At 33.9% G+C, this 25,052-nt stretch overlaps 1 protein-coding gene across 1 annotated transcript; it reads left to right on the forward strand.

Annotated features, from left to right (window-relative positions):
* The first annotated feature begins 1,469 nt into the window (after positions 1-1,469).
* LOC149576913 (putative LRR receptor-like serine/threonine-protein kinase At1g67720) lies at positions 1,470-5,891 on the forward strand. Its single transcript, XM_089823690.1, has 15 exons — positions 1,470-1,648; positions 1,752-2,301; positions 2,389-2,885; positions 2,984-3,107; positions 3,199-3,270; positions 3,368-3,436; positions 3,551-3,622; positions 3,721-3,792; positions 3,937-4,127; positions 4,235-4,449; positions 4,547-4,673; positions 4,758-4,826; positions 4,921-5,113; positions 5,220-5,352; positions 5,480-5,891. The coding sequence occupies exons 1-15, from the start codon at positions 1,525-1,527 to the stop codon at positions 5,765-5,767; spliced, it is 2,796 nt and encodes a 931-aa protein (XP_089679816.1). The 5' UTR covers positions 1,470-1,524; the 3' UTR covers positions 5,768-5,891.
* The last annotated feature ends 19,161 nt before the right edge of the window (positions 5,892-25,052 follow it).

A 25,052-nucleotide genomic window follows, 5' to 3' on the forward strand; every position in this document is an offset into this window, starting at 1 on the left:
GAAAATATTTGAACTCTAACATTAACACTAACATAATCTTAATCCTAACAACTCTTTCACCCTAATCATAATTCTAACTTTAGTCACTATGCTAATGTTGACATCAATGTAAATTCTAAACATATTCATAACCATACCAAAAAAATTAACCCTAACATTAAACCTTTACACTGAATCCTAATTCTAACTCTAATATTGTAACCATAAAACAAAATTATATCTACAGTCATAAATCTAATCCTATCGTTAAACCTTAACATTAAATCCTACCTGTAATTGTAACCTCGACCAAAGGTCTTAACACTAACTCTAACACTAGTCCTAATTATATTAATTTATTCAACTTATAGCAGTAACCCAAGTACACTAATATTTACCCTAATCATAAGTCTAAACTCTTAAAATAACCTTAAGCATAAACCAAATCGTCTTATTCCACTTATAACACTAACCCTTACTCAAATATTTACCCTAACCATAAGTCTAAACCCTAACCCTAACAATAACCATAAGCTTAAACTAGATCTTGATCATAATGTTAATCCTAACTATTGTCACAAACCATAAACTTAACCAAATCTAAATATTAATGCTTATCCTAATTGTAATTTTAATGCAAACCCATATAAATATTAATGCTTAACCTAATTGTAATTTCAATGCAAACCCTAATAATAATTTACTCAATATGTTACATGCACAATGCCAACTACTAGCTAATATATACTCTATATTAATAATACATCAAAATACATGAAAGTATTGAATTACTCATCATTCACATTAAAAATAAAATCAAAGTTAAAAAATTGAACACTTACATACAACTTACTATATTTTAAATATAGAAAGTATGTTAACTAATAGACAATTCCCGGCTACAATTCCCCACCAAACTACCACTCTTAAAGAGGACAAGTCCGTGCTTGATAAAGTCCGTGGATATTGGACAATATATATGCGCCCCTCCCAAGTGTTAAATAGTGGAAGCCTTTTATACTTCCATTAAATAATGATGCATATATGTTGCCCCATAGACAATAGACAATAGACAAAGGCCTTGATAAATTATTCTAAAAAAACGTCAAAATGATTGGACAGCTTTAGTTGACCTGTAATCAACGATTTGCTGCTCTGACGTCATATAATTTTTTGAAAAATAATAAACTACAGAAACATCCATAGCATCGAAGAAATTTATGTCGGGTCAAGCACGAATTGTAAGAATTCTGGTCAAAGATGACAAGCTCAGTAATTTCGCCATTGTGAGTCAGAGTCAGCCGGATCGAAAACAGCTTGCAATTAGTGACAAGATTAAAATTCTACTCTGACATTGGAGACTAATTTAAGCCATACGTTTACTCCGAATTAGTGACGTTTGAAGATTTGACTGACTTATTGCATTTAGGGGCACCGTCTACTGTGTAACTCATATGCACCCGTGGTGCATATAGAACGTTTGAGGTTACTTTATTGATATGAAAATAAGAGACATTGAGATCCTCTTGGCAATTATTGTTGAGAATGCTGGTGTTTGTAGATTTGTGTGACAAAATGCAGAAGACTAGAGGGAGAAATACAGGTGTATCTATTCTCCATTTCACCGTGACCATCCTTTGGTTTTTCATCTCTGTTTCTGCTCAGCCAGGTACAGAAATGAACCCCTAACTTATGCAGACATAATTAAGTTAACGTGTGTTTGGTTCTGTTTAACTGATCATAATTCTATTTATTTATTTTTGGCAAAACAGGATTCCTTAACATTGACTGCGGTGGGAGAAGGAACTCCACTGATTCGGAGACGAATATGAGGTGGATAGCGGATGCCAATTACGTAAATGTTGGCCACACAGCGAATGTTTCTATGCCAAATACACCATTCCACATGCAATCTATGCGCTTTTTCCCAAAGCCTCTGAATAAGTCCTGTTATCGTCTGCTTTTGATTCCGAATGTAAACTATCTCTTAAGACTGTGGTTTCTTTTCGGTAATTACAAAGAATCCCAAAAGCTCCCTAGCTTTAATGTTTCCTTCGAGACGGAGGGACTCCTGACTCAGAAGGTTCAGTCAATCAACTATGCGCAAACGATACAGTGGACCAGTGAAAAGATCTTGACAAGTCCGAACGGTGTTTTGTACGTTTGCTTCATTCGAACTTCTGACGACAGCGATCCTTTCGTTTCTGCAATCCAGTTGAGAAGCCTTGTTAGTGGGATGTACAGTTTACAAGTGAAGCCTGGCGTAATGTTGAGCGGTTTGGTCAGACACGATCTTGGTAGTAATTCGCCCGGTCGTATAAGGTATGTATCATTTCCTAGTTGAGCAAGATTTTTCAGGTCCATTAAGGACTTAAATCATTAATAAAAGAATATGATATAATTACCCAGGTACCCTGAAGATGAATTCGATCGGTTTTGGTCATCTGACAATGATTTGGGTTTAGAGATTAATAATTTACCTATATCCAAACGTTCGGCTAGCTTCATCAGCATGAAAAATAATAGCCGGAATTTGCCTCCACCCGTAGTATTGCAGACAGCGCTTATTGCCAAAACAGCTACGCAGCCTTTGGCTTTCCATCTGGAAAGAGAGTATGCAAAAACTTTGGTTGTACTCTATGCTGCAGAGATTGAGGAGCTGAATGCTTCGGAATATAGGAAATTCAGTATTGTGATAAATAATATACTAGTTAGGAATATAAGCTTGGATGTAAACGATAATTTTGTAGAAGTACCAGTCACATACAACGACACTGGAGTGGAAATAAAAGTTTCTCTGGAGACTGTTGAAGATGAGCCTAATAGATCTAACCGCAAGGCAATTCTTAATGCTTTCGAGTATTATAAAGTAATCGAGAGCGAGCCCATAACTGATCCTAGCGATGGTAAGATCAACGTGTCTGAAATATAACTACTGGTTTTTGGGTGTTATAGATATTATCTTTTTAGAATATAGACCAATACATGAATATTTAACCTGCAGTTGGTGCTCTTTTGTCGATTAAAACCGCTTTCGGCATGGATGACTGGATATCCGATCCTTGCTTCGCTGTTTCGTGGAATGGAATCAATTGCAACACAAGCCTTGCAGTTAGAGTAGTAGAAATGTAAGTTGAAAAATGTAATCTAAGTTATATTTTTTGTTATTTCAGGAGTGTTGTTTACAGAAAATTGATAAGAATTCGTTTGATCGGATAGTGATCTATCGGGAAGGAATCTGTCAGGATCTCTTCCAAATCATATCAACGACTTGATAGAACTGAGAAGCATGTGAGAACTTTTCTACTATCGCCTATCTTTTTTCTCAATCGCTTACTGTATTATTGTTACAACTGGTCCTGCTTTTTCTATCTTTTGCTTGGAACAGTTCCATCCAGGACAACCATATCTCAGGACATTTACCAGATTTGTGCAAATTAGCAAGACTGGAGATACTGTAAGTGGAGTCGAACCAATGATCTTATCCGTTACATATATTTTGAAATTTTGATATTCACTGGATGTCAATAATTATTTGAAATGAACTGAGCTCTTTCAATGGCATCTTCAGGCGACTTCAAAACAACAATTTCAGCGGTGCCATTCCAGACTGTCTGTCGAGATTGAAATACTTGAAGGAACTGTGTGTTATTTAAATTCTTGAACCAGCTTACTTTTGTACTATAGTAATATTGAAAGTAAATTTGTGTTTAAAGTATGTGCTTTATCTTTGTCTGCCAGAAATTTAGAGAATAACAACTTTAGCGGAACTGTTCCCGAAGGGCTTCTGCGTAATGGATTACTGGACCTTAGGTAATCTCAACTCTCTGTTTTATGTTTTTCCGAATTTAAAACGATATAGAAATTTAGATTTGGGCATTTTCCTGCATCCGACTTAACAGTAGAACGCTGACTCGGGCCTATGTGATTTAAGAATTTGTACAATTTCTGCTCCAGGTACAATGGGAATCAGAATCTTTGCCAAGATGGAAATCACTGTCAGTCCAAGAATTACAAAATTAAGATTCTAGTTGTATCAGCTATAGGTTCTCTAGTTGTTGGGTGTTTGCTGGTGTTGATATCAGTCATTATGTACAGACGAAGAAAACACTTGAAGCAAAAAAATCAGATGAATAGTCACCATTCAAGTACGAAAGACTTGTCAATGTTCACCCAAAACATAAATTCCCATTAGTTTTTTTTGAAACATAGCTCGAATTACCTCATGTAGATTGTTTTGTAAATAAAAAAACAGATGCAGGTTTGATACGGAACATGGTACCAAAACCGTCGAGTTGCGGTTCATTCAGTCTGCTGGAGATGAAGACAGCCACGTCCAATTTTAGCCAAAAGATTGGAGAGGGCGGTTTCGGAAGTGTTTACTTTGGCACGTTAGCTGACGGAAAAGATGTGGCTGTAAAGTTGCTCTCATCCTCCTCAAAACAAGGGCTAGCAGAGTTCTTGAACGAGGTAATATTTCTGTCAATGATGTTCATTATAATATTTCTTGGCATTGAAGATAAAAGCTGCAAACACCAGTTTTTAGCCAAATATTGTTGGTTGTCAGATAAATCTACTTTCTCGAGTGCACCACAAGAATTTAGTTCGCTTGATTGGGTACTGCAACGAGTCAGAAGAACTTATGCTTGTATATGAACATATGTGCGGAGGATCACTTAAGGACCGCCTCTACGGTAGGAGAATTATTACTATGTTTCATCATTAAAATAGGCATATTCACTTGAGATATAGTTACTCATGATTACTCCCTCATCCAGGCTCTTTATCTAACAATTCTACGCTGGATTGGAAAACGAGACTAGGAGTAGCATTCGACTCATTACAAGGTAATACTACGTGCTAGCTAGCCCTTGGTGGATAAAAACTCAATACAATAATTTCTTGATTATTCATTGTCTCTTAACGTCCATACGTTTGAAGGCCTCGAATACCTGCATGTAAGCTGCACTCCGAAAATCGTTCATAGAGATGTGAAGAGCTCCAACATACTTCTCGATAGCAATCTCCGGGCAAAAATGGCGGATTTTGGTCTCTCAAAAATCATTGGCGATGAAGTAATCTCAAGTCATATAACAACAACAGTCAAAGGAACAGTGGGGTACTTAGATCCAGAGTATGATGATTTACACATTTAGTCTCTCTAAAGTTTGTTCCCCAACTTTTGTTCAAGTTATATCATAAACATAAATTGATTAAATATTTTCTTTTGTTATTTATAGGTATTTTCATACGAGTAGGTTAACAGAGAGAAGCGATGTGTATAGCTTTGGAGTAGTTTTGTTGGAGATTATATGCGGGAGGAAAGCGATTGATCCAGATCTATGTGAAGAAGAGCTGAGCCTTTTGAAATGGGTTAGATTTTATATAAGTCGCACTCAACATCTACCAGTTGCTTTAATTCAATGAATCTGTAGCGTTACAAAAATTAGTCTGATTTGTTAGAACTGTAAAATATACGCATTTTATGTTCTCTTGTCAGGTAATGCTACTTGTCGAGGGGAGCGACGATTATGGTGGTGTATTGCCAAAAATCATAGACCAAAAGCTGTGTATGTCCGACATCGACATGAACTCTCTCTGTCATGTGTTTAATCTGTCGCTTAAGTGCATTCAGACTGAAGGATCCAAAAGGCCGACCATAATCGATATTGTAATACATATAAAAGAAGCCATGGATATAATGAAGTCCGATTATTCAACGGAAGCTATAAATGAGCCTCGCTTGTCCATGGAATATAGCTACAGCATGCTTGACGTTGGCAGATGATGGCAAATGATTGTAACGATATCAAACATTTACATGCGCTGAAGGAAATTTTCAGTAAAGTTAGACACAGATTTTATATATAGTTTGGATTGCTATAAGAATAATGGAGAGAAGCTTGCCATTATACTTGTTATTAAGAAAATGCTTGTCTAGAATTGTAACCATGGCAACTAATATGTGAGATAATCATCTAGTATGCCCTCATTTTTAAGAGAATTTTCACGTATGCTAATATGTTTCATACATTCTAATCTAAGGTTTCATTAACTTATGCCTGTATTGACTTTAAATTGTGCCTTCCTGCTATATGATTACTCTTATTTAAAATTCATAGTATGTGGAGAGATGCATACTTTTGATTTGATTGTGTATCATATTTTTGCATCTATATTTCAAATCACTCTCATTTTATCTCCTCTATCTCTTTTTTTTTTATGAATATTCCCTTCCTTATATTAAAATAAATATAATGAAATTACATATTCATTAAAAAGGGGGCCAGGGGAAACAGGATTACCCCACGAGTTCATATGGCCCAAGGCCAGAGATCAACTATTTATTAAAAAAGACAAATAAAAAAAAAAGCCTCAGGCTGTCAGCGTAGTGCCAACCAAGGGAGGAGGATCTTTATCATCATATCCCCACCTAGGGGTAGGGTGAGCGAATGGCTCAGGGGGCTCCTCTATCTCTTTTCAAAACATCAATGCAAAAATATGGCACACAATCGAATCTAGAATATGCATCTATCTACTATGACTGATTGTAGAAATTTGTGCATGTTAATCTTAGTATGTGGTCAAGCTTCATGAATGCTACCATATAATCTTAGTTTTTAAAAAAATATGCTAAAGTGAATTTAGATTGTACATATAATTATGTGATGAACAAATACTATTACAAGGCAAGGAATAAGATCTACTACAATAATATAGAAAAATTCTATTCACATCATTTCATATTAGAGAATGAAATTTCTAGTACAATAATATAGAAAAATTCTATTCACATCATTTCATATTGGAGAATGAAAATTACTTAACCTAGCGTCAAAGCAATTAAAATAGAAAAGAGCTGAGTAGAAATTGGGTGAAAATTATCAGCCTTTTGTATGGATTGAATAAAATTTATCCGAAACAACATGGAGAAATTAAAAAATCCACAGTTACACATTGACCAACATGAATAGAGAGCTATATGCCAAATAATGGATATACAATTGGAAATAAGTCTAAGAGAGAAATGGGCCATTGAAATTTAGGCTCAACATGTCATGACTATGTTGGTTAGTGTCATCAGGTCCTATTATGTCTGAAAATGATATCATCCATGAATCCACAAAATGATGTAACTCTTATGCTTCCTCTAACAAATCTCTAAAACAAACGTCAAACTTATTGGCTAACAATTGACTATGGTAATAGCTAAAAGTGTTTTCATCACTTTTATAGGATTAGAATCTGCATGCCCTATTTTAACTTCTTTACATCTACAATTTACTTCAATACTTTAGTGTCATAAATCGATAGGTTTGGGAAATGGAGTACAAACTTTTGATAGTGATATTATCACTAGTGCAAAGAGATAAACATTTATTGTTATGATGGTGTTTTCAAATTTGTGGTATGTGGGTGGTAGGGTTGAGTTGGCACCTACCCATATAGATGCTTATACAATGGTGATTTTGAAATGGGTTGTCATTTCAATAAGTTCTTTAATTATGCTTCATTATTGTAAGGAAATATCCAAAGCCCTAAATAGGATATGGAGTGATCTTTAACAATCACAAAGGATGGGACTTTCTAATTTTTAAAGGCCTCAAGTATTCCTCATTTGTTATATGGCTACAAAATTGGCATGAAGTTGCAAGTGGAGAAAATATTTCATTCCTTTTGTACTTGTGATAAAACCAAGTGTTACCAAGGTATTAATGCCCTAATTATTATTGTGATTTATTGTCAATTGAGAAAAGGTGATAGTCTTGGTTTTCTTCCCATTTTCCTTTGTTTCTTTGATCTCTTAGCTATGAGTATGTTAGAAATTTCTAAAGATTTGGTGGTTGAGCTTGGAGACAACACAACGATGGAGAGCAACATTACTTATATCAAGTCACCAAGGATTGAGGACTCTATTTAGAAGGAAAAATTGTCTTGGACTTATCTATGCGAATGGGGTTTGATTCCTTTTATGGAATGCATTAAAGAAAACAAGAAAAGGGTCTTGATTCAATTCATCGACTCTTGCAAGGATCAATGGGGGACTGTTAATGTTGTCTCATTTGAATTTAGCAAGGAGTTCATTATGAATCCAATGGGCTATCCCTAGAAAGGAAGAATTGGAGGAAATAGGCTAGGGTCACAGATAAAGCAAGTTTGAGAAAATTCTTTTGACCGGGATAGGAACCTAAATGCTCATTGCTTACATTATAGGTTTTCTTGTGAAAAACTTCTAGAGCCTTGGTACATGGTCTGCAACACTCTTGTAAGGTACATTACTCTTGAAGATAGGTTTAAGGTCCTCTATTATTATCACTTTTCTATCCTCAATTACTTTAGCAATAGAGAAATGATATCTTTTCCTCACCTATTGTTACACTCTACTAAAGCTTGTGTGTGGATTGTGTGTAAGAAAAGAGATGACAAAAAGAGCTATACCATTTACCACCAAGCTCTTATGTTTTATCTCTACAAATTTCATAAGGCCCTTAACCCTTAGGTGCAATATATGGCCCCCTCTCCTCTTTTCTACTCCCCAAGCTTCTTCATATTCCAACCATCCCCTAGATGATAAAGGTCCCCTCTCCACCCTTAAGGAGATTAAAATTGAAAAGATTGAGGTCCTAGATGTGGATAGTGTGGGAGTTATGGGGAAGAAGAAAATCCTTAGGACTAGTTAAAGACTAAGAGAAAATAATCTCTCTACTCCTCTAGGTCAAGATAGATGTCTTAGCTCAGACTGCACTAAGAATACTAAGAAGAAAGTTTCTCCTAGACCTAAAACGAAGGTGACTATGAGAAATTATGGGGAGTTGGAGAATGAGGATACAAACACTAAATACAAGGGTTCAAGATAGTGCTATTGGTGGCCAAGACAACTCTATTCCCTCTTAGTGAGCATTTTTTTCTTGCTTAATTAACACAGAATGTAAAGAAGTTTGTGCAAAGTTGTCCAGTATGTTAGACCACCAAATGAGTTAGTTAGAGTATTGGACTCTATTAGTCATTTCCTATTTCATCAATGCCTTAGGAGGACATAAGTATGAATATTTTTCTTAGATTTCCAAGGACACACAGGGGTAATAACTTAGTATTTGTGGTTTTTGATAGCTTCTCCAAAAATGATGTAATTCATTCCATGCCACAAGACTCATGATGCAGTGCATAATGCAGATTTATTTTTCTGAGAGGTAGTGAGGCTATATGGTCTCCCAAAAAGTATTATTTATGATAGAGATACTAAATCTATTGAGTATTTCTGGAGGACTTTGAGGAAAAAATTGAAGACAAAATTAAAGTTCAATTCTACACATCATTCGTGGCCTAATGGACAAACATAAGTGGTGAATACAAGTCTGGGCAATTTGTTGAGGTGTTTAGTAGGAGATAAGTCCAAGGGATGAGATTTGATTCTACCAGAAGCAGAATTTTTTTATAATAATTCTTTGAATAGGAGTACTAGTAGATTTCCATTCCATATTATGTGTGGGAGTAGTCCAAGGATTGTACCAAAGTTGAGGAAGATGGAACACGGAGAGATGACTAGTGTTAAGGTAGAAGAATTTGTTGAACATGTCAAAAACCTACATGAAGAGGTACATGCACATATTACCAAGATGAACTTGTAGTGTAAGCCTAGATAAGCTCACAAAAGGAGACATAAGGAGTTCCAAGTTGGGGATCTAGTTATGGTGTACTTGAAGAAGGAATTATTTCCACTAGCACCTACAACAAGCTCAAGATGAAGAAATTTGGGCCCTACAAGATTTTGAAGAAACATGATTCAAGAAATGCATATGAAGTGGAGTTGCTTGATGGTATCCATATTTCCCATGTTTTCAATATTGTAGACTTAATAGAATATCATAATGATGGTGCAGAAGAGGAGATGATTCTGGAGTGATGTCCCATTTCTACTTCTGAGGAAAAGATTGAAGAAGTTATGGATAGTTGTCTAAGCTTGAGCACCATAAATATGCAGTATGAGGAGTACCTAGTGAAGTAGAAGGATGACCATTGGAAGATACACATTGGTTATCCAAGACAAAGGTTTCCCATTTGGGTTTTCCTCTACCAGCTATAAAGGGACAGGGTCACTTTTCAATTTACCATGGGTGTTTGATGTAGATGCATCAAGTGGTGTAAGGGAAACTTTTTATCACCCAAAAATATGCTTAGTATTAGTTTCCATTTAAGGTGTGTGTATTTATGTATACCCATTTGGGCCAAATAGATATTACAACTCTCATAGTTCCACTATTGGTTTTATGGGTTAGTGTTTTGGAGCACCTTGAGATATGTACTAGTGCAAAAATAGTTTATTTTGTAATTGAGCCATAATTATGATTAGTTAGAGAGTGTACGTTGTATTAATGATAATATTTGTAATTTAAAGTATTCTGGAAGAAGAATTAGGTCAAAAGGCTTTACACTTTGAAAGTTATTACAGTATTAAGTTGCTTGGAGACCCCCTAAGAATGCTTCAAAGTCATATTAGAGGCACTAAATGGCCTCCTACAGGCCTAAAAATGGGAGATGTGTAAGCCTCCCCATATTTCTATAGATTTCTTGGAGAGATTTCTAAAAATTTAAATGATTAGTCAATTAGAGTCTCACATCAAAAGTTATGCCTCCCAAAAGTTGGACTACCAATTCTAGATTCTTGTTATTTTGCACCAACTTCTAGCGTGTCTTCTAGAACCTTCTGCTTTAGCGATGGATGTTGAATGACATATTATAAAATGTATTCCTAACTGTAAACCTAATTTGGGTTACTTAAGTTCATTTCTTGCATTGTAAAAGAATTTTTTGTGAACTATGGGTGAAGGTACTGTGAGAAGGGTTTTTCTCTAGATTTTGATAATATTCAAAGCCCATAAAGCATGTAGTGGATTCTATTTTCACTTTATTGAATGTAATAACATATTATTTTTGATAATAAAATTCACATTTTCCTATTGTGTTCATTTTGTATTGGGTTGTTCCCTCATCACTAGTCTACCATTTAGCATGTTACATGTTTATTAAATTAAAAATAGTATATAAAGACAACAAGTCATCTAATGAATAATTCATTATTATCCTCAAAGAATCTAAAAGTCAAATGTTGAAGCAAGTGATCACAAGTTTTTTCTATCTCATATGAAACCATCAAATCCTTTTGGGTCGAGATGGAAAACTTATTATTAGCTATATGATATTAGAAAAAAAAAACATAGATTTTTAGTTTTTAGTTAGTGTTATTGAATTATTTTGGGCATAGTAAGCTAATTTTCATGCTCTTCAACCTATTATATTCTCTTGATTATAGAATCACGAAGGATTGGATAAGCCAAAATTCATAAATACCTTATAAAGGTCTTATTCTTCTCTTTATTAAGTACACAATGCTTTTTATCCATCCCTATAAAATCTTTGGAGTCTAATCATTAAATAATTTTTCAAAAAAATGTATATGTGTGTTAATAAAATATGTCCACTATCCTAGATGATGCCCACTTTGATAAAGAACCATGTTTTCATGTTCTTTATTACAAGTACTTCAAACCCACCATTTTTTAATAAACAAACTACCCTCCAAAGGGGAGAATTTTCTAATCTCAGACATTGGAAAATGTCCCAAAGGTGAACAAAGGGAAGAGATCATCTCAAAATGAGATTAATGAAGAATATGTGTGTCATGACCCCATCATCATGAAATATTATGATAATTATTTCTTTGAGGAGATGGTAGGGTAATTCAAAGGGATGGGTAATCAAGGTGGTATTCTAGGCAATACGGTGCACCCTTAGAAGATGGATAGGAATTACAACTTTGAAATGATGATACAAATCATAGTTCCAAGAATCACGGCGATTCATGTGATTCACGCGATTCGGCGATTCGATTCAAGCCAACCGATTTTTTGTGAATCGGTGAATCGAATCAGCGATAAAGGGTTTATGAAATAAGTTACTCACTAAATTTCAAGGGTTTTTTAAATTTTCCGATTCATGGCCGATTCGATTCCGATTCATGGCCGATTCACGATTTGATTCGGCCTTGCCGATTTCGATCCGATTCCGATTCTTGTTACTTTGATACAAATAAAGAAAGAGTCTCTATCAAATCTTTAGAATAATATTACTTTCTTCGAATATGATTTACATGTTGATAGTTACTAAATATGGGTCAAGCATTCAATAGGTTATTTAACTTGTTATTGTCTAAAGTAATTGTTCTGAAAAATAAATTAATACACTCAATGGGAAGGTGAATGATGAATAATACATTATGAGCCAAGGATTAGACACTAAAAACTTGAATAATTTTTTTTCCTTCATTCAAGTTGTGGTCATAGATGTGAAGAAAATAGAATAGATAAAGAAGTATAAATCAGAGTGCTAGAAAAGATTATAAGAAAATAGAATATATAAAGAAGTATAAATCAAAGTGCTAGAAACTATTATAGGCTGGTCTCATAAAAGTTTTAGAGAAGTTCTTAGATTTAGAGAGATAACAATACAATCTGTCTCTAATATTCTCATAATGTCAAATGATAAAGGTGAATCCCTAAAAGGTAGTATAATGAAAATATGCAAAATAGTGTCTTCTAATGTCACTATGATTGATCATAATAAATGTAATCCTCATGATCACAAAAATTATCCTAGTTTTTGAGGCAATGGCTCTTCGCTAGAACCCATGGCCATGTAAAATGTAAGGTGGCCTTGACTCATATACTTATGATCTAATGGACATTAATCAAAATGCTATTTGTAAAAGTGTTGAGGCTAATTTTTTTTTGACAAATCATTAGTTTCTTTAATTAAAGTAAAAATAAGTTTTACATGGGGAGCCAAAAACCCCTAACAAAATATTACATAAAGATAATCAATATAAGCATTATAATTTTAGAACCGCACTAGCAAACAATATAACTAACTACCCACCTAGTAGCCAATAGATTGACAAGACCAATGAAACCAAAAAAAACAATAAAAGGCACAATAGGCCACCCCCAACATCAAAGGACAAAAAATAATCTCCTTAAGATCCTTAGTAGTTTTATTCCTTATTACAGTTATCTCCTCCTTAGTATCTTGCAACTACTTCATAGATTTGGAAGAGGTGTCTGGTTTCTTGTTGAGGCTAAATTAACTTGTTCTTTTTCTAGGACCATCTTTGACAATCGACTCCTTAACATTGTTGTCCAGATCCATGTTGAGTTATTTTGTCAGTATTCAAAATTATTATTATTTTCTATTAGTGTAAGGGGGCCTTGTACTCTATTTTGGTCTCTTGGGCCTTGTTTGGTTGGGGAAGAGGAATTTGGCTCAAAACCTTATTATCTCATAACCAAATTTTCAAAAACCTGATTTTGTGTTTTTGGAAGATAGTTGGACCATTTGGGTGAAATGAAAGATGAATATACAAATCCATCATTTGTGTTTGGTTTCCAATTTAGAAATTGGAATTTGAATGTAATATGACTGGGAAAATCCCTTTCTTGCATTTGGTTGTTCATTTTTGAATTGGAATTGGAATTTAATGTAGATCTTTTAAATCTTATTGCGTAGAAGTACAAAGTTGTGTCACCTTTCAGGCCGACTTATCAGAATGACTGAATTTGAGCATTTCTATCTAAGAATAAATTTTGTTGAAACATATGATCTAGATAAATTTATTTGAGCTAAGTTATATATGGTCTCACACTTTTCCAATTGAAAATGTCTATTAAATGCATGTTTTATAGAAGTTTATATCTAATTACTAAAGAAATAAAATTATTTTAGATTACTAACATTTCAATAACTCATACTATTTTCTATGATATTTTTTTAATAACATATAAACACCATTTCATAGAGTTTATAGTGTTTAATTAGATATAGTATACTGTAATTAAAAAATTCCACAAGCACGTATTTTAACACTTGAAAATATTTCTATTTTGAGAAAGAAAAAATTATTAAATGATATCAATTTTTTTTAAAATCATATGACATTCTAGAGGAGAGACTCCTCTTCTAGAATGAATAATTTTTCTTCTAGTTAGAATAGATTTGTTTTGAAAAATGTGGTGGGAGATGAAAACTATTAATTTTATGTGAGTTAAAATTTGAATCATTATAAAAGAGAAAATATAGGTCTAAAGCCTTTTTTTATTTTTATTATTCTAGCTATATATGTTATCTATGACATAGTCTAAGGTCAGAGAGAAATACATTTATTTTCATATAGTTTTGTTGTGGGAACTGTTGGAAATCTGATTGAAAAGCTCATTGGTTAAGATCAAAGAGGGAGATTGTTACAAAGAAGGAAGATTGTTGTAAAAGAATGTTTTCAATCATTTTTTTGTCATTAGATCAATTTTTTTATTTGTAGGGATGATATTTGTTTATAAGATCCAACTACTATCACTTAGTTGATTGATGAAGAGGATTTGATCAACAAGATGTAACAAGAGCACCTAAGGGAAAGGTTGAGTTATGATGTTGTAATGAAGTGCAAGGATTAGTTAAGACAATGGTTAAATGATGTATTGATGAAATACTCAAGGATACAGAGGTTGGTCACACTTAGAAACATTGGAGGAAGAAGTTATAACAAGGTAGTATGCAAATCCTAAACTAAGATCATTAGTGGGTGCCGAGCAAGTTAGTTGAAGCCGAGTAAATTTTCAATAGAAGCTAAGTAACAGGAAAATCTAGTGTATGCCAATTGATCTTCATGTGACAAGTGAAGATCAGGTGCCAAGCATCAGAAAATTTTCAGTTGGTGCCAAGTGATCTTTAGGTGTTGAGCATCAGGGAAAACACAGTTGATGCCGAGTAACATAGTATGTGTCGAGCACTAGTATTTCAATAGTGTCAAGCTACTGTATTATTTCAAATGATGAAGAATCACCAAATCTTGCTTGACATGGTGGTTACATTGAATTTTTTGAATAACTTGGAAGATAAGGATGATGACTTGGTGGCATAGAATCCTTTGTAAACTAATTTTGAGTGAATTCTAAAGGATTATTCAAGAAGTTTCTAAAGGAAACAGAATATGGGTTAGATGCAATGAATCCTACCTAATCCATGCAAATTGAAATTAAAGAATGGAAGAATCGATCAGGAAAAGGTACTCTAAGACTTATATTTAAGAAGTCATAGACCAAGAAGCAAAAAGCTGTTGATACTGTGCTGCTAAAGAGCCAAATCTGCAAAGTAATTTGAAGAGTGTCAAGAGGGAGACATCTAGGAGAAGGAAGAGCATAGAGGCTCTGCTTCTACGAGTGGTCATGAAGAGATGATTGCACTAGTATATTGAGTATGGAGACTCAAGGGGACTAAGCTTGAAAGGAGGGAAAGCTATCAGAATTGCAGAGATTGAAGGCCAGGCAAGGGTATGAGCTAAGAAGTGATCTAAGATCTACAAGATAAGTTGCATATTGTAGTTAGGTCAAGATTTTCTAATACTCTCTAGCAATTATATTAGATCTAAAAATCCTATGGACTTAGGTTGGCCTAATAGCCATTTGTAAATCCTATAATAGGATGGCATTCCAAGTGAATCTTCTAAAGTCCTCTAACTAGGCCCACTTCTAAAAGGGTGGTTAAATCCTCTAACAAGGTAACATTTGATAGTGTGTTGTAAGCCTTTAACATGGTAGGCCTTTCATAGGGCATCACTTCAAAAGAGTGAGAATTGAGTAGTATGTTACTGGTGGTTTTTTCCCAAATTGGGTTTCCACATAAATCATTGTGTTATGTGTTGATTTCTTATGTGTTATGCTTGCATGTTGATTTACAGTAACCTGGCAATTAGATAAGTTAAATCTTGGATGAAAGAATGGTTGAATGAGTTCACTACAGTTAGTGAAAAGTTTGAATAGGACATCTGGACCTTGAATAACTGATTCACACCCCCCCCAAGCAGTTATTCTAAATCAATTCTAACAATTGGTATCAGAGTCATTTGCTGATTTAGTTTTAAGGTACTAAAAGCATGAAGATTAAGATGTCTAAGAGACAACTTTCCAAGCTCAACAAAGATAACTTAGCTGTATGAAAAAGTCTAATAAAATTGCACCTTGGATCAATAGGTGACTATGCACAAACCTCAATTGGAATAGAACATGTAACTCTAGCAGGACCTCTCACTACAAATGATTTGAACAGAAAGGAGCATAATCAAGTAATGTTGGAGATTGCCTCTGCACTTAACTATGCCAAATATGATGACATCAAAGACTGTGACACTACATTCAAGATGTGGAAAACCTTATTAGAAATTATGGAGGAGATCAGAATGTCCAAAGAGCAAAGAGAGAAAGCCTAAGAGGAAATTTTGATGACATGAAGATGGAGGAAGGTGAAAATGTTGCCCAATATGCTGCAAGAATGAAAGAAGTGGTAAGTGCAATAAGAAGTCTAGGTGGACAATTGGAAAAAGAAATAGCCATCAGCAAATACTTAAGAACTTTGCTTCCTATCTATGCTATTAGAGTTTCAGCCATCCAAGAGTTGAGGTGTGTACAAGGGAACACACTAACCTTTGAAGGAATAGTGGGAAGACTTATTGCATTTGAGCTATCCAATTTTGATAATTACAAACCTGAGAACCTTGAATCTACTATCGAGGCCAAGATGAAAATAAAACACACTGAGGAGGACACTTCAAGCAAGAAGAGAAGAAAAGGAAAACATGCATCCAGTGATAGAAGCACAGATGAGGAAGATGTGGAACAGTTAGAAGCACTACTAGCTAAGAGATTCCATAGAGGTAAGGGAAAATTCAAAGGTAAGTTTTCTATTATATATTTCAATTGCAATGAAGTAGGTCATATAGCTACAAGATGTCTACAAAAGAAGAACTACAAAGAAGGAAATAAATACATGAACAAAAAAGAAGATGACAAAAAAGATTACAAGGAGAAAGGCAAGAGATGCTACATTATTGAAGAAGATTTTGATGAGAATGATGATGAAGTAGTTTATGTGGCCATGAATGATGAATTAGATGAAGATGAAGCAACATCATTGGTTACCTATGTGAATAAGAATGGCAAATGGATCATAGATAGTAGATTCTCACATCACATGACAGGAGATAAAAGTAAGTTCATTACCCTTACTCAATATGATGGAAATAGTGTTAGATTTGGTAATGATGCCCCATGTCAAATCAAAGAAAAAAGTTCTATAAAACTTATAGAGAAAATTTCATGTGATAATGCATATTATGTTGATTGATTGAACTACAACTTGTTGAGTGTATCAGCGTTAGGCAATGTAGGTTGCAAAGTTGAATTTGGAAACAAAATAGCCAAGATCTATGACACTAATGGAAAGCTGATAGGAAAATGTGAACAAACTAGGAGTAATTTGTTTTACCTAGATATGGAAGATGCAACATGTCTTGTTGTTAGACTTGATGATGTGTGGTTATGGCATAAAAGGTTGTGTCATGTTACCTTTGATAATCTACTTAGTATCAACAAGAAAAAGATGGTTAGAGGATTGCCCAAGTTGAAGAAACCTGAAAACACAATGTGTAAACAATTTCAAATAGGGAAGATGACTAAGTCTAGTTTCAAAAGAAAAACATACACTTCCAATGAAGTACTAGCGTTAGTTCATATAGACTTATGTGGCCCAATAGAAGTGCAAAGCTACCTAGAAGATAGATACATAATGTTATTTGTAGATGACTATTCCTGGATGATGGCGACTATGTTCTTAAAGAAAAAATTTGATGCATTTCAAATGTTTAAGTGGTATTTGGCCAGATTTGAGAAGGAAATAGGAAAGAACCTAACATGCCTAAGGTCAGATAGAGGAGGTGAGTTCACATCAAGAGAGTTTGAAATATTTTGCAATGACAAAGGTATCAAAAGGAAAACATCAGCACCAAGAACTCCACCACTGAATGATATTTTTGAAAGGAGGAATAGGTCATTGATTGATTGTGCTAGAACCTTGATGATGGAGAAAAATGTTGCACTAAAGTACTGGAGAGAAGTTCTAAGTACTGCAGTCTACACACTAAATAGAGTTCAAGTCAAGAAAGGTACAAATGCAACACCTTTTGAATTGTGGTATGGTCACTCGCCCAATGTTAAACATTTCAAAATATTTGGTTGTAAATATTATATTCTAAAAGATACTAGAAATAGAAAGTTTGATGCAAAAAGTGATGAAGGCATATTCCTTGGATACTCCACTAGAAGTAAGGCATATAACTGCTTGAATATTAACACTAAAAAAGTTGTGGAGAGTGCAAATGTAAATTTTGATGAGCATGCAGAAGTTTAGATTGATGAGCCAAAGAAAACAAAGGATTATAGATCCTTTGTATACTTCTATGAAGGAATGACAATTGAAGACAATGCTACAAATCAAGTTGGGAATCAACAACACATTTTAGTATATGTCGAGTCTCAACTAGTGAATGTTGAGCTACATTTAGAAGCGGAGCTGCATAATGTAGAAAATGCACATTCTGAATCTAAAAACAATACACATGAATGGAATGATAAAGTTCTTGATGAAGAAGAATGAAATGACTCTGAAGTTGAAGGATCAAATATGGAAAGAAGGACTAAACCAAGATTAGCCAAGTATGTGAGAAGGCATCACCCTGTAGATCAAATCATTGGTGACAAGGTTGCAAGACTAATGAAAAGGAATAGGCTCAAGAATGAATCATGTTTGTTAAACAAGGTTGAACCAAAAACAGTGAAAGATGCACTACAAGATGATGACTAGTATAAAGCCATGGAGGAAGAAATTGATCAGATTGATAAGAACAAAATATAGTCTCTAGTTCCTAGACTAGCTGATAAGAATGTGATTGGTACCAAATGGGTGTTTAGAAACAAACTTGATGAGAATGGTGAGATAACAAGAAATAAAGCTAGACTAGTTTGCAAAGGCTATGCACAAGAAGAAGGACTAGATTATGGAGAAACATTTGGCCCTGTTGCAAGAATGGAAGGAGTAAGAACATTACTTGCATATGCTGCATACAAAGGTTTTAAAGTGTACCAAATGGATGCGAAGTCTTCTTTTTTGAATGGTATACTGGAAGAGGAAGTTTACATAGAAAAATTAGAACAAATATCTTGTGAAGATAGGATTTGGAAAAATAGATGACAACAACAACTTGTACATCAAAGTTGAAAAAGGTAAAGACATTTTAATATTAGAAATCTTTGTTAATGATATAATATTTGGAGGAAAATATTTTTTATGAAAAGATTTTGTTGATCAAATGAAGCATGAATTTGAGATGTCAATGTTTGGATAATCAAATTCTTTGTTGCATCACAAGTACATCACTTGAAACATGGAATATTTGTGACCCAATCCAAACACATCAAGGAGATACTCAAAACACTTGGATTAGAAGACTCAAAACTAGTTAGCACACCAATGGCAACTAGACATAAGCTATCCAAGAATGATGAGTCTTCTGAAGTAAATCAAACATTATATAGGTCAATAATTGGAAAGCTGCAATATGTTGTACATAATAGACTAGACATTGCATTAGTTGTTGGAATAGTAGCAAGATTTTTTGCTATTCCAAGAGAAAATCACTTAATGGCAGTGAAGAGAATATTGAGATACCTGAAAGGAACTGATGACTTTGGTTTGTAGTATAAAAGGAATGAGAAATTTGAGCTGAGAGCCTACATTGATGCAGAATGGGGAGGTAACATTGATGATAGCAAGAGCACTAGTGGAGAAGCACTTTTCTTAGGAAAGAGGTTGATTACATGGACAAGCAAAAAGAAAAGCTACACCTCATAGTCCATTGCTAAAGCTGAATATGTGGCAGCTGCTATAAATTGCACCAATATTGTATGGATCAAACATTTGCTACAAGGTATGAAGGAAGAAGTAACTGAGCCTATGATACTTCATTGTGATAATACAAGTGTTATAAATATATCAAAGAATCTAGTAATGCATGCCAAAACTAAGAATATTGCAATCAAGTATCACTATGTAAGAGAGTTGTTGGAAGGCAAACAAGTGAAGATGGAATATGTTAGCTCAAAGGAACAGATTTCTGATATCTTCACAAAAGCACTACCTAAAGATGCTTTTGAGTATCTTAGAGGTAAGTTAGGGGTGATACCCCTAGCTAAGGCTACTTAAAGCAAAAGCAAGACTGCCCTAAATCAAATGAATTGAGTGATGAAGATATTACACATCGATGTAGAGGATGTTTACTTTGGGATCCATGCCTAAAGTAGTTGATGGCTAAAGTTTCAAATCAGTCACAAGCAAGGTGATAGAGGGAGAAATTGAATGAACTTGTAAGAGCTACAACTGCATATTAAGATGCTAATATGTCTTTGGCATTGTTGTCAAAGAGGGGGAAGACGTTTGAAATTGATCAACAACAAAAAGGATCAACAGGAGAAGTTGTGAGATATTGATCAAATGAAGATAAAGGATGATGTTGATTAGAACAACAGAAGAAGAGCAATATAGAGGGTGAAAGACAAAGAATAAGGATATAGCAGCAAAGAGGGAGAAGCTGAAATGAAGCAACCAGAATAGTAGAAGGAGATGTGATAATACAATTTACTTTTTGGCATTTGACTTACTATTCTAACCTAGCAAGCTTGTGGTTGAATAGTTTAGTTTGATGGTTGATCAATTTGGTTTGCCATCAATGCTAAAGAGAGAGATTGTTGGAAATTTGATTGGAAAGCTCATTGTTGAAGATCAAAGAGGGAGATTGTTGTAAAATAATGTTTTTGATCATTATTTTGTCATTAATGTCAAACCTACTATTTGTAGGGATGATATTTTCTTATAAGATCCAAGTGCTATCACTTAGTTGATTGATGAAGATGATTTGATCAATAAGATGTAACAAGAGCACCTAAGGGAAAGGTTGAGTTATGATTTTGTAATGAAGTGCAAAGATCAGTTAAGACAATGGTTAAATGATGTATTGATGACATACTCAAGGATACAGAGGTTGGTCACACTTAGAAACATTGGAGGAAGAAGTTGTAACAAGGTAGTATGCAAAGCCTAAACTAAAATCATTAGTGGGTGCTAAGAAAGTTAGTTGAAGCTGAGAAAATTCTTAATAGAAGCCGAGTAATAGGAAAATCTAGTGTATGTCGAGTGATCTTCATGTGCTAAGTGAAGATCAGGTGTCGAGCATCAGAAAATTTTTAGTTGGTCCCAAGTGATCTTCAGGTGCCAACCATCAAGAAAAACATAGTTGATGTCGAGTAACATAATATGTGCCGAGCACCAGTATTTCAATAGTGCTGAGCTACTGCATTATTTCAAACGATGAAGATTTTCCAAATATGGTCTGACATAGTGGTTACATTAAATTTTGTGAATATAGTGGAAGATAAGGATGATGAGTTCGTGGCATAGAATCCTATGTAAACTAATTTTGAGTGAATTCTAAAGGATTATTCAAAAAGTTTCTAGAGGAAACATAATATGGGTTAGATGCAATGAATCCTACCTAATCCATGTGAATTGAAATTAAAGAATGGAATAATCTAGTAGGAAAAAGGTACTTCAAGACTTCTATTTAAGAAGTCATAGACCAAGAAGCAAAAAGCTACTGATACTGTTGCTGCTAAAGAGCCAAATCTATGAAGTAGTTTGAAGGGTTTCAAGAGGGAGACATCTAGGAGAAGGAAGAGCATAGAGGCTCTTCTTCTATGAGTGGTCATAAAGAGATGATTGCACTGGTACATTGAGTATGGAGACTTAACGGGACTAAGCCTAAAAGGAGAGCAAGCTATCAGAATTGCAAAGATTGAAGGCCAGGCAAGGGTATGAGCTAAGAAGTAATTTGAGATTTGCAAGATAAGTTGTATGTTGTAGTTAGGTCAAGATTTTCTCATACTCTTTAGCAATTGTATTAGATCTGAAAATCTTATCTACTTAAATTGGCCTAAAAGCCATTTGTAAATCCTTTAATAGGGTGGCATTCCAAGTGAATGTTCTAAAGTCCTCTAACTATGCCCACTTCTAATAAGGTGGTTAAATCCTCTAACAAGGTCACATTTGACAATGTGTTGTAAGCCTTTAACAGGGTAGACCTTTCATAGGGCATCACTTTAGAAGAGTGAGAATTGAGTAGCATGTTACTGGTGGCTTTTTTCCAAATTGGATTTTCACATAAATCACTATGTTATGTGTTGATTTCTTATGTGTTATACTTGCATGTTAATTTACAGTAACTTGTTGATTAGATAAGTTAAAGATTGGATGAAAGAATGGTTGAATGAGTTCACTACACTTAGTGAAAAGTTTGAATAGGACATCTAGACCTTGAATAACCAATTCAGCCCCCCACCTCAATTATTCTAAAGCAATTCTAATAGGAACTAGACCCCTAATTTTCATTTTTTTTCAAGAACTAAAAAGAATCTATAAAAATTAGGAAAACATATCAATTCTTATTCCAAATAATTATTAAAATTTATAATCCTAAATTTTATCCACTTCTACACATTTCATTAGTTTAATTCATTTTTAATTTCTAAATAATAATACCAATTTTATGTCATTGAAAGTGAATAATTATACTTTTGTTAGCCTTTTCCTTTACAAAAGGGTGAAAAAAGTTTGTGCTTTTACCTTATTTTATTATGAAACACAAGTATTATAAACAAATACCAACATTCAAATAACAATGTGATTCTAGCAAAAAACTACAAAACACTAGTGTTTCAATTATGTTCAAATTATGAATCTGATCAATAATTCAAAGTAACATATGTAGCATGGGATAGAAGATGGAAAAACAATATTCATGAACTGATGGGAAAGTAAAATATCCATGATATGAATGGTGGCATGAAAACACACCCTTTAATATTAAAACACAAGGAAATTCATAGTCTACATAAATAATATCCATGAACTGATGGGAAAGAAAATTATCCATGATATGAATGGTGGTGTGAAAACACACCATTAAATATAAAAAATTAGGTAAATCCACACTCTACACCCTTATGCCCCACATTCAATGAGAAACCCTCTCATATGCTACTTAATCTTCCCATTACTATCCGTATTGCTAGATGGTCAATCCTACATATACAAACTAAACATTCTTGAAGAAGTAAAACCTAATTATTTTTTAATCAAATACACCAAGGAGCAGCATCAAAAATATTGACCATTTACAAACATGAATAGTAAAAAATCATCAGATAGCTCATTTTTTTATCAACATTTGTCATCTCACAATATTAACAAATCAGGATCAATTAGAAAAACATAAAAGAAAGACACTTTGTCAATACCATTAACAATCATGTCAAGAAGCACACATACATAGGGAAAAAATGAGAAAAATACAAGAAAAAATAAAATCCAAGAATTAGGAATATACATATAACATGGGACATAATCATGAATTGTACAATCATCTACCAGAAAAACACAACAAAAAAAACACTTTCTCAATACTTTTCATAATCTTGTTAGCAAGAACATAGATAGGAAATCAAATAGAGACAAGAACAAATGAAATAAAAACATATCCTAGAAAATTAGGACTTATAGATATAACATGGGACATAATCATGAATTGTACAATCATCTGTCAAAACACATTTCTTTCAGCATATGCTCTCAAGTTCTACAATTCATTCATCATTCACTACTTAGTGTATTCCATGTAAGTATAGTTCAATTATAGCTCTAATTAGAAATGAGTTCCAATTTAGTGATGTCATAGATCAATGCAATACCATTAAACAAAGGTAGCTCACCAATTGGAATCACTTCAAATGCCAATCATGCCAATGCCAATGAAACAAACAACTAAACTATGTAACAATTTAGTGTTGTAATGAGTTCCAATTTAGTGTTGTCATTGATTCAATGCAATAACCCTAAATAGAGCCAACTCAACAATTGGAATAACTTCAAATGCTAATCATGCCAATGCCAATGAAATGAACAACTAAACTATGTAACAGTTTGTTGTTGTAATGAGTCCCAGTTTAGTGCAGTGAGAGATCAATGCAATACCACTAAACAAGACCAAGTCATAAACTAGAACTAATTTAGATGCCAATCATGCCAATGCCAATGAAATGAACAACTAAACTATGTTACAATTTGTTGTAGTAATGAGTTATAGTTTAGTGCAGTGAGAGATCAATGCAATACCACTAAACAGGGCCAAGTCATAAATCGGAATTACTATAGATGCCAATCATGCCAATGACAATGAAATGAAATGAAAACCTAAACTATGTAATAGTTTGTTGTTGTAATAAGTTCCAATTTAGTGCAGTGAGAGATCAATCATGCCAATGCTAATGAAAGGAGCAACTAAACTATGTAACATTTTTTTGTTATAATGAGTTCTAATTTAGTGCGGTGAGAGATCAATGCAATACCACTAAACAAAGCCAAGTCATAAACTAGAATTACTTTAGATGTCAATCATGCCAATGCCAATGAAATGAACTAAACTATGTAATAATTTAGTGTTGTAATGAGTTCTAGTTTAGTGTTGCGATCTAAATGGTGGTGTGAAAACACACTTTTAAATATAAAAAATGCAACATGAAAATACACTATGTATTGAACAGTGCCAATCATGCCAATGAAATGAACAAGCTATGGAAAGATCATGTATAGATCCATGTCAATCATGGCTCTTATCTATACATAGTTCATCTACACATAACACTATACTATAATAGTTCATCATTTGAACCAATAGCAAAGAAATGTAGAACTATATCAATAGTCTACGAGGTCATAAACTATGGATAGATCAAGTATGTATAGATCCATGCAATACCATTAAACATAGGCAACTCATAAATAGGAATTACTTTAGATGCCAATCATTCCAATGCCAATAAATTGAACAACTAGACTATGTAACAATTTTTTGCTAGACTACTTAGCAAAATAGTCAATATGTGCTCAATAATGGGTTCCACTTTAGTGTTGTGAGAGATGAATGCAATACCATTACACAGAGCCAACTCATTAACTGGAATTTCTTCAGATGCCAATCATGCCAATGTCATGGAAATGAACAACTAAACTATGTATTGATCAATGCC

This window comes from Cupressus sempervirens, chromosome 1 (genome assembly GCF_028749045.1).
Source record: "Cupressus sempervirens isolate cs-2001-9-10 chromosome 1, ASM2874904v1, whole genome shotgun sequence".
NCBI lineage: Eukaryota > Viridiplantae > Streptophyta > Pinopsida > Cupressales > Cupressaceae > Cupressus > Cupressus sempervirens.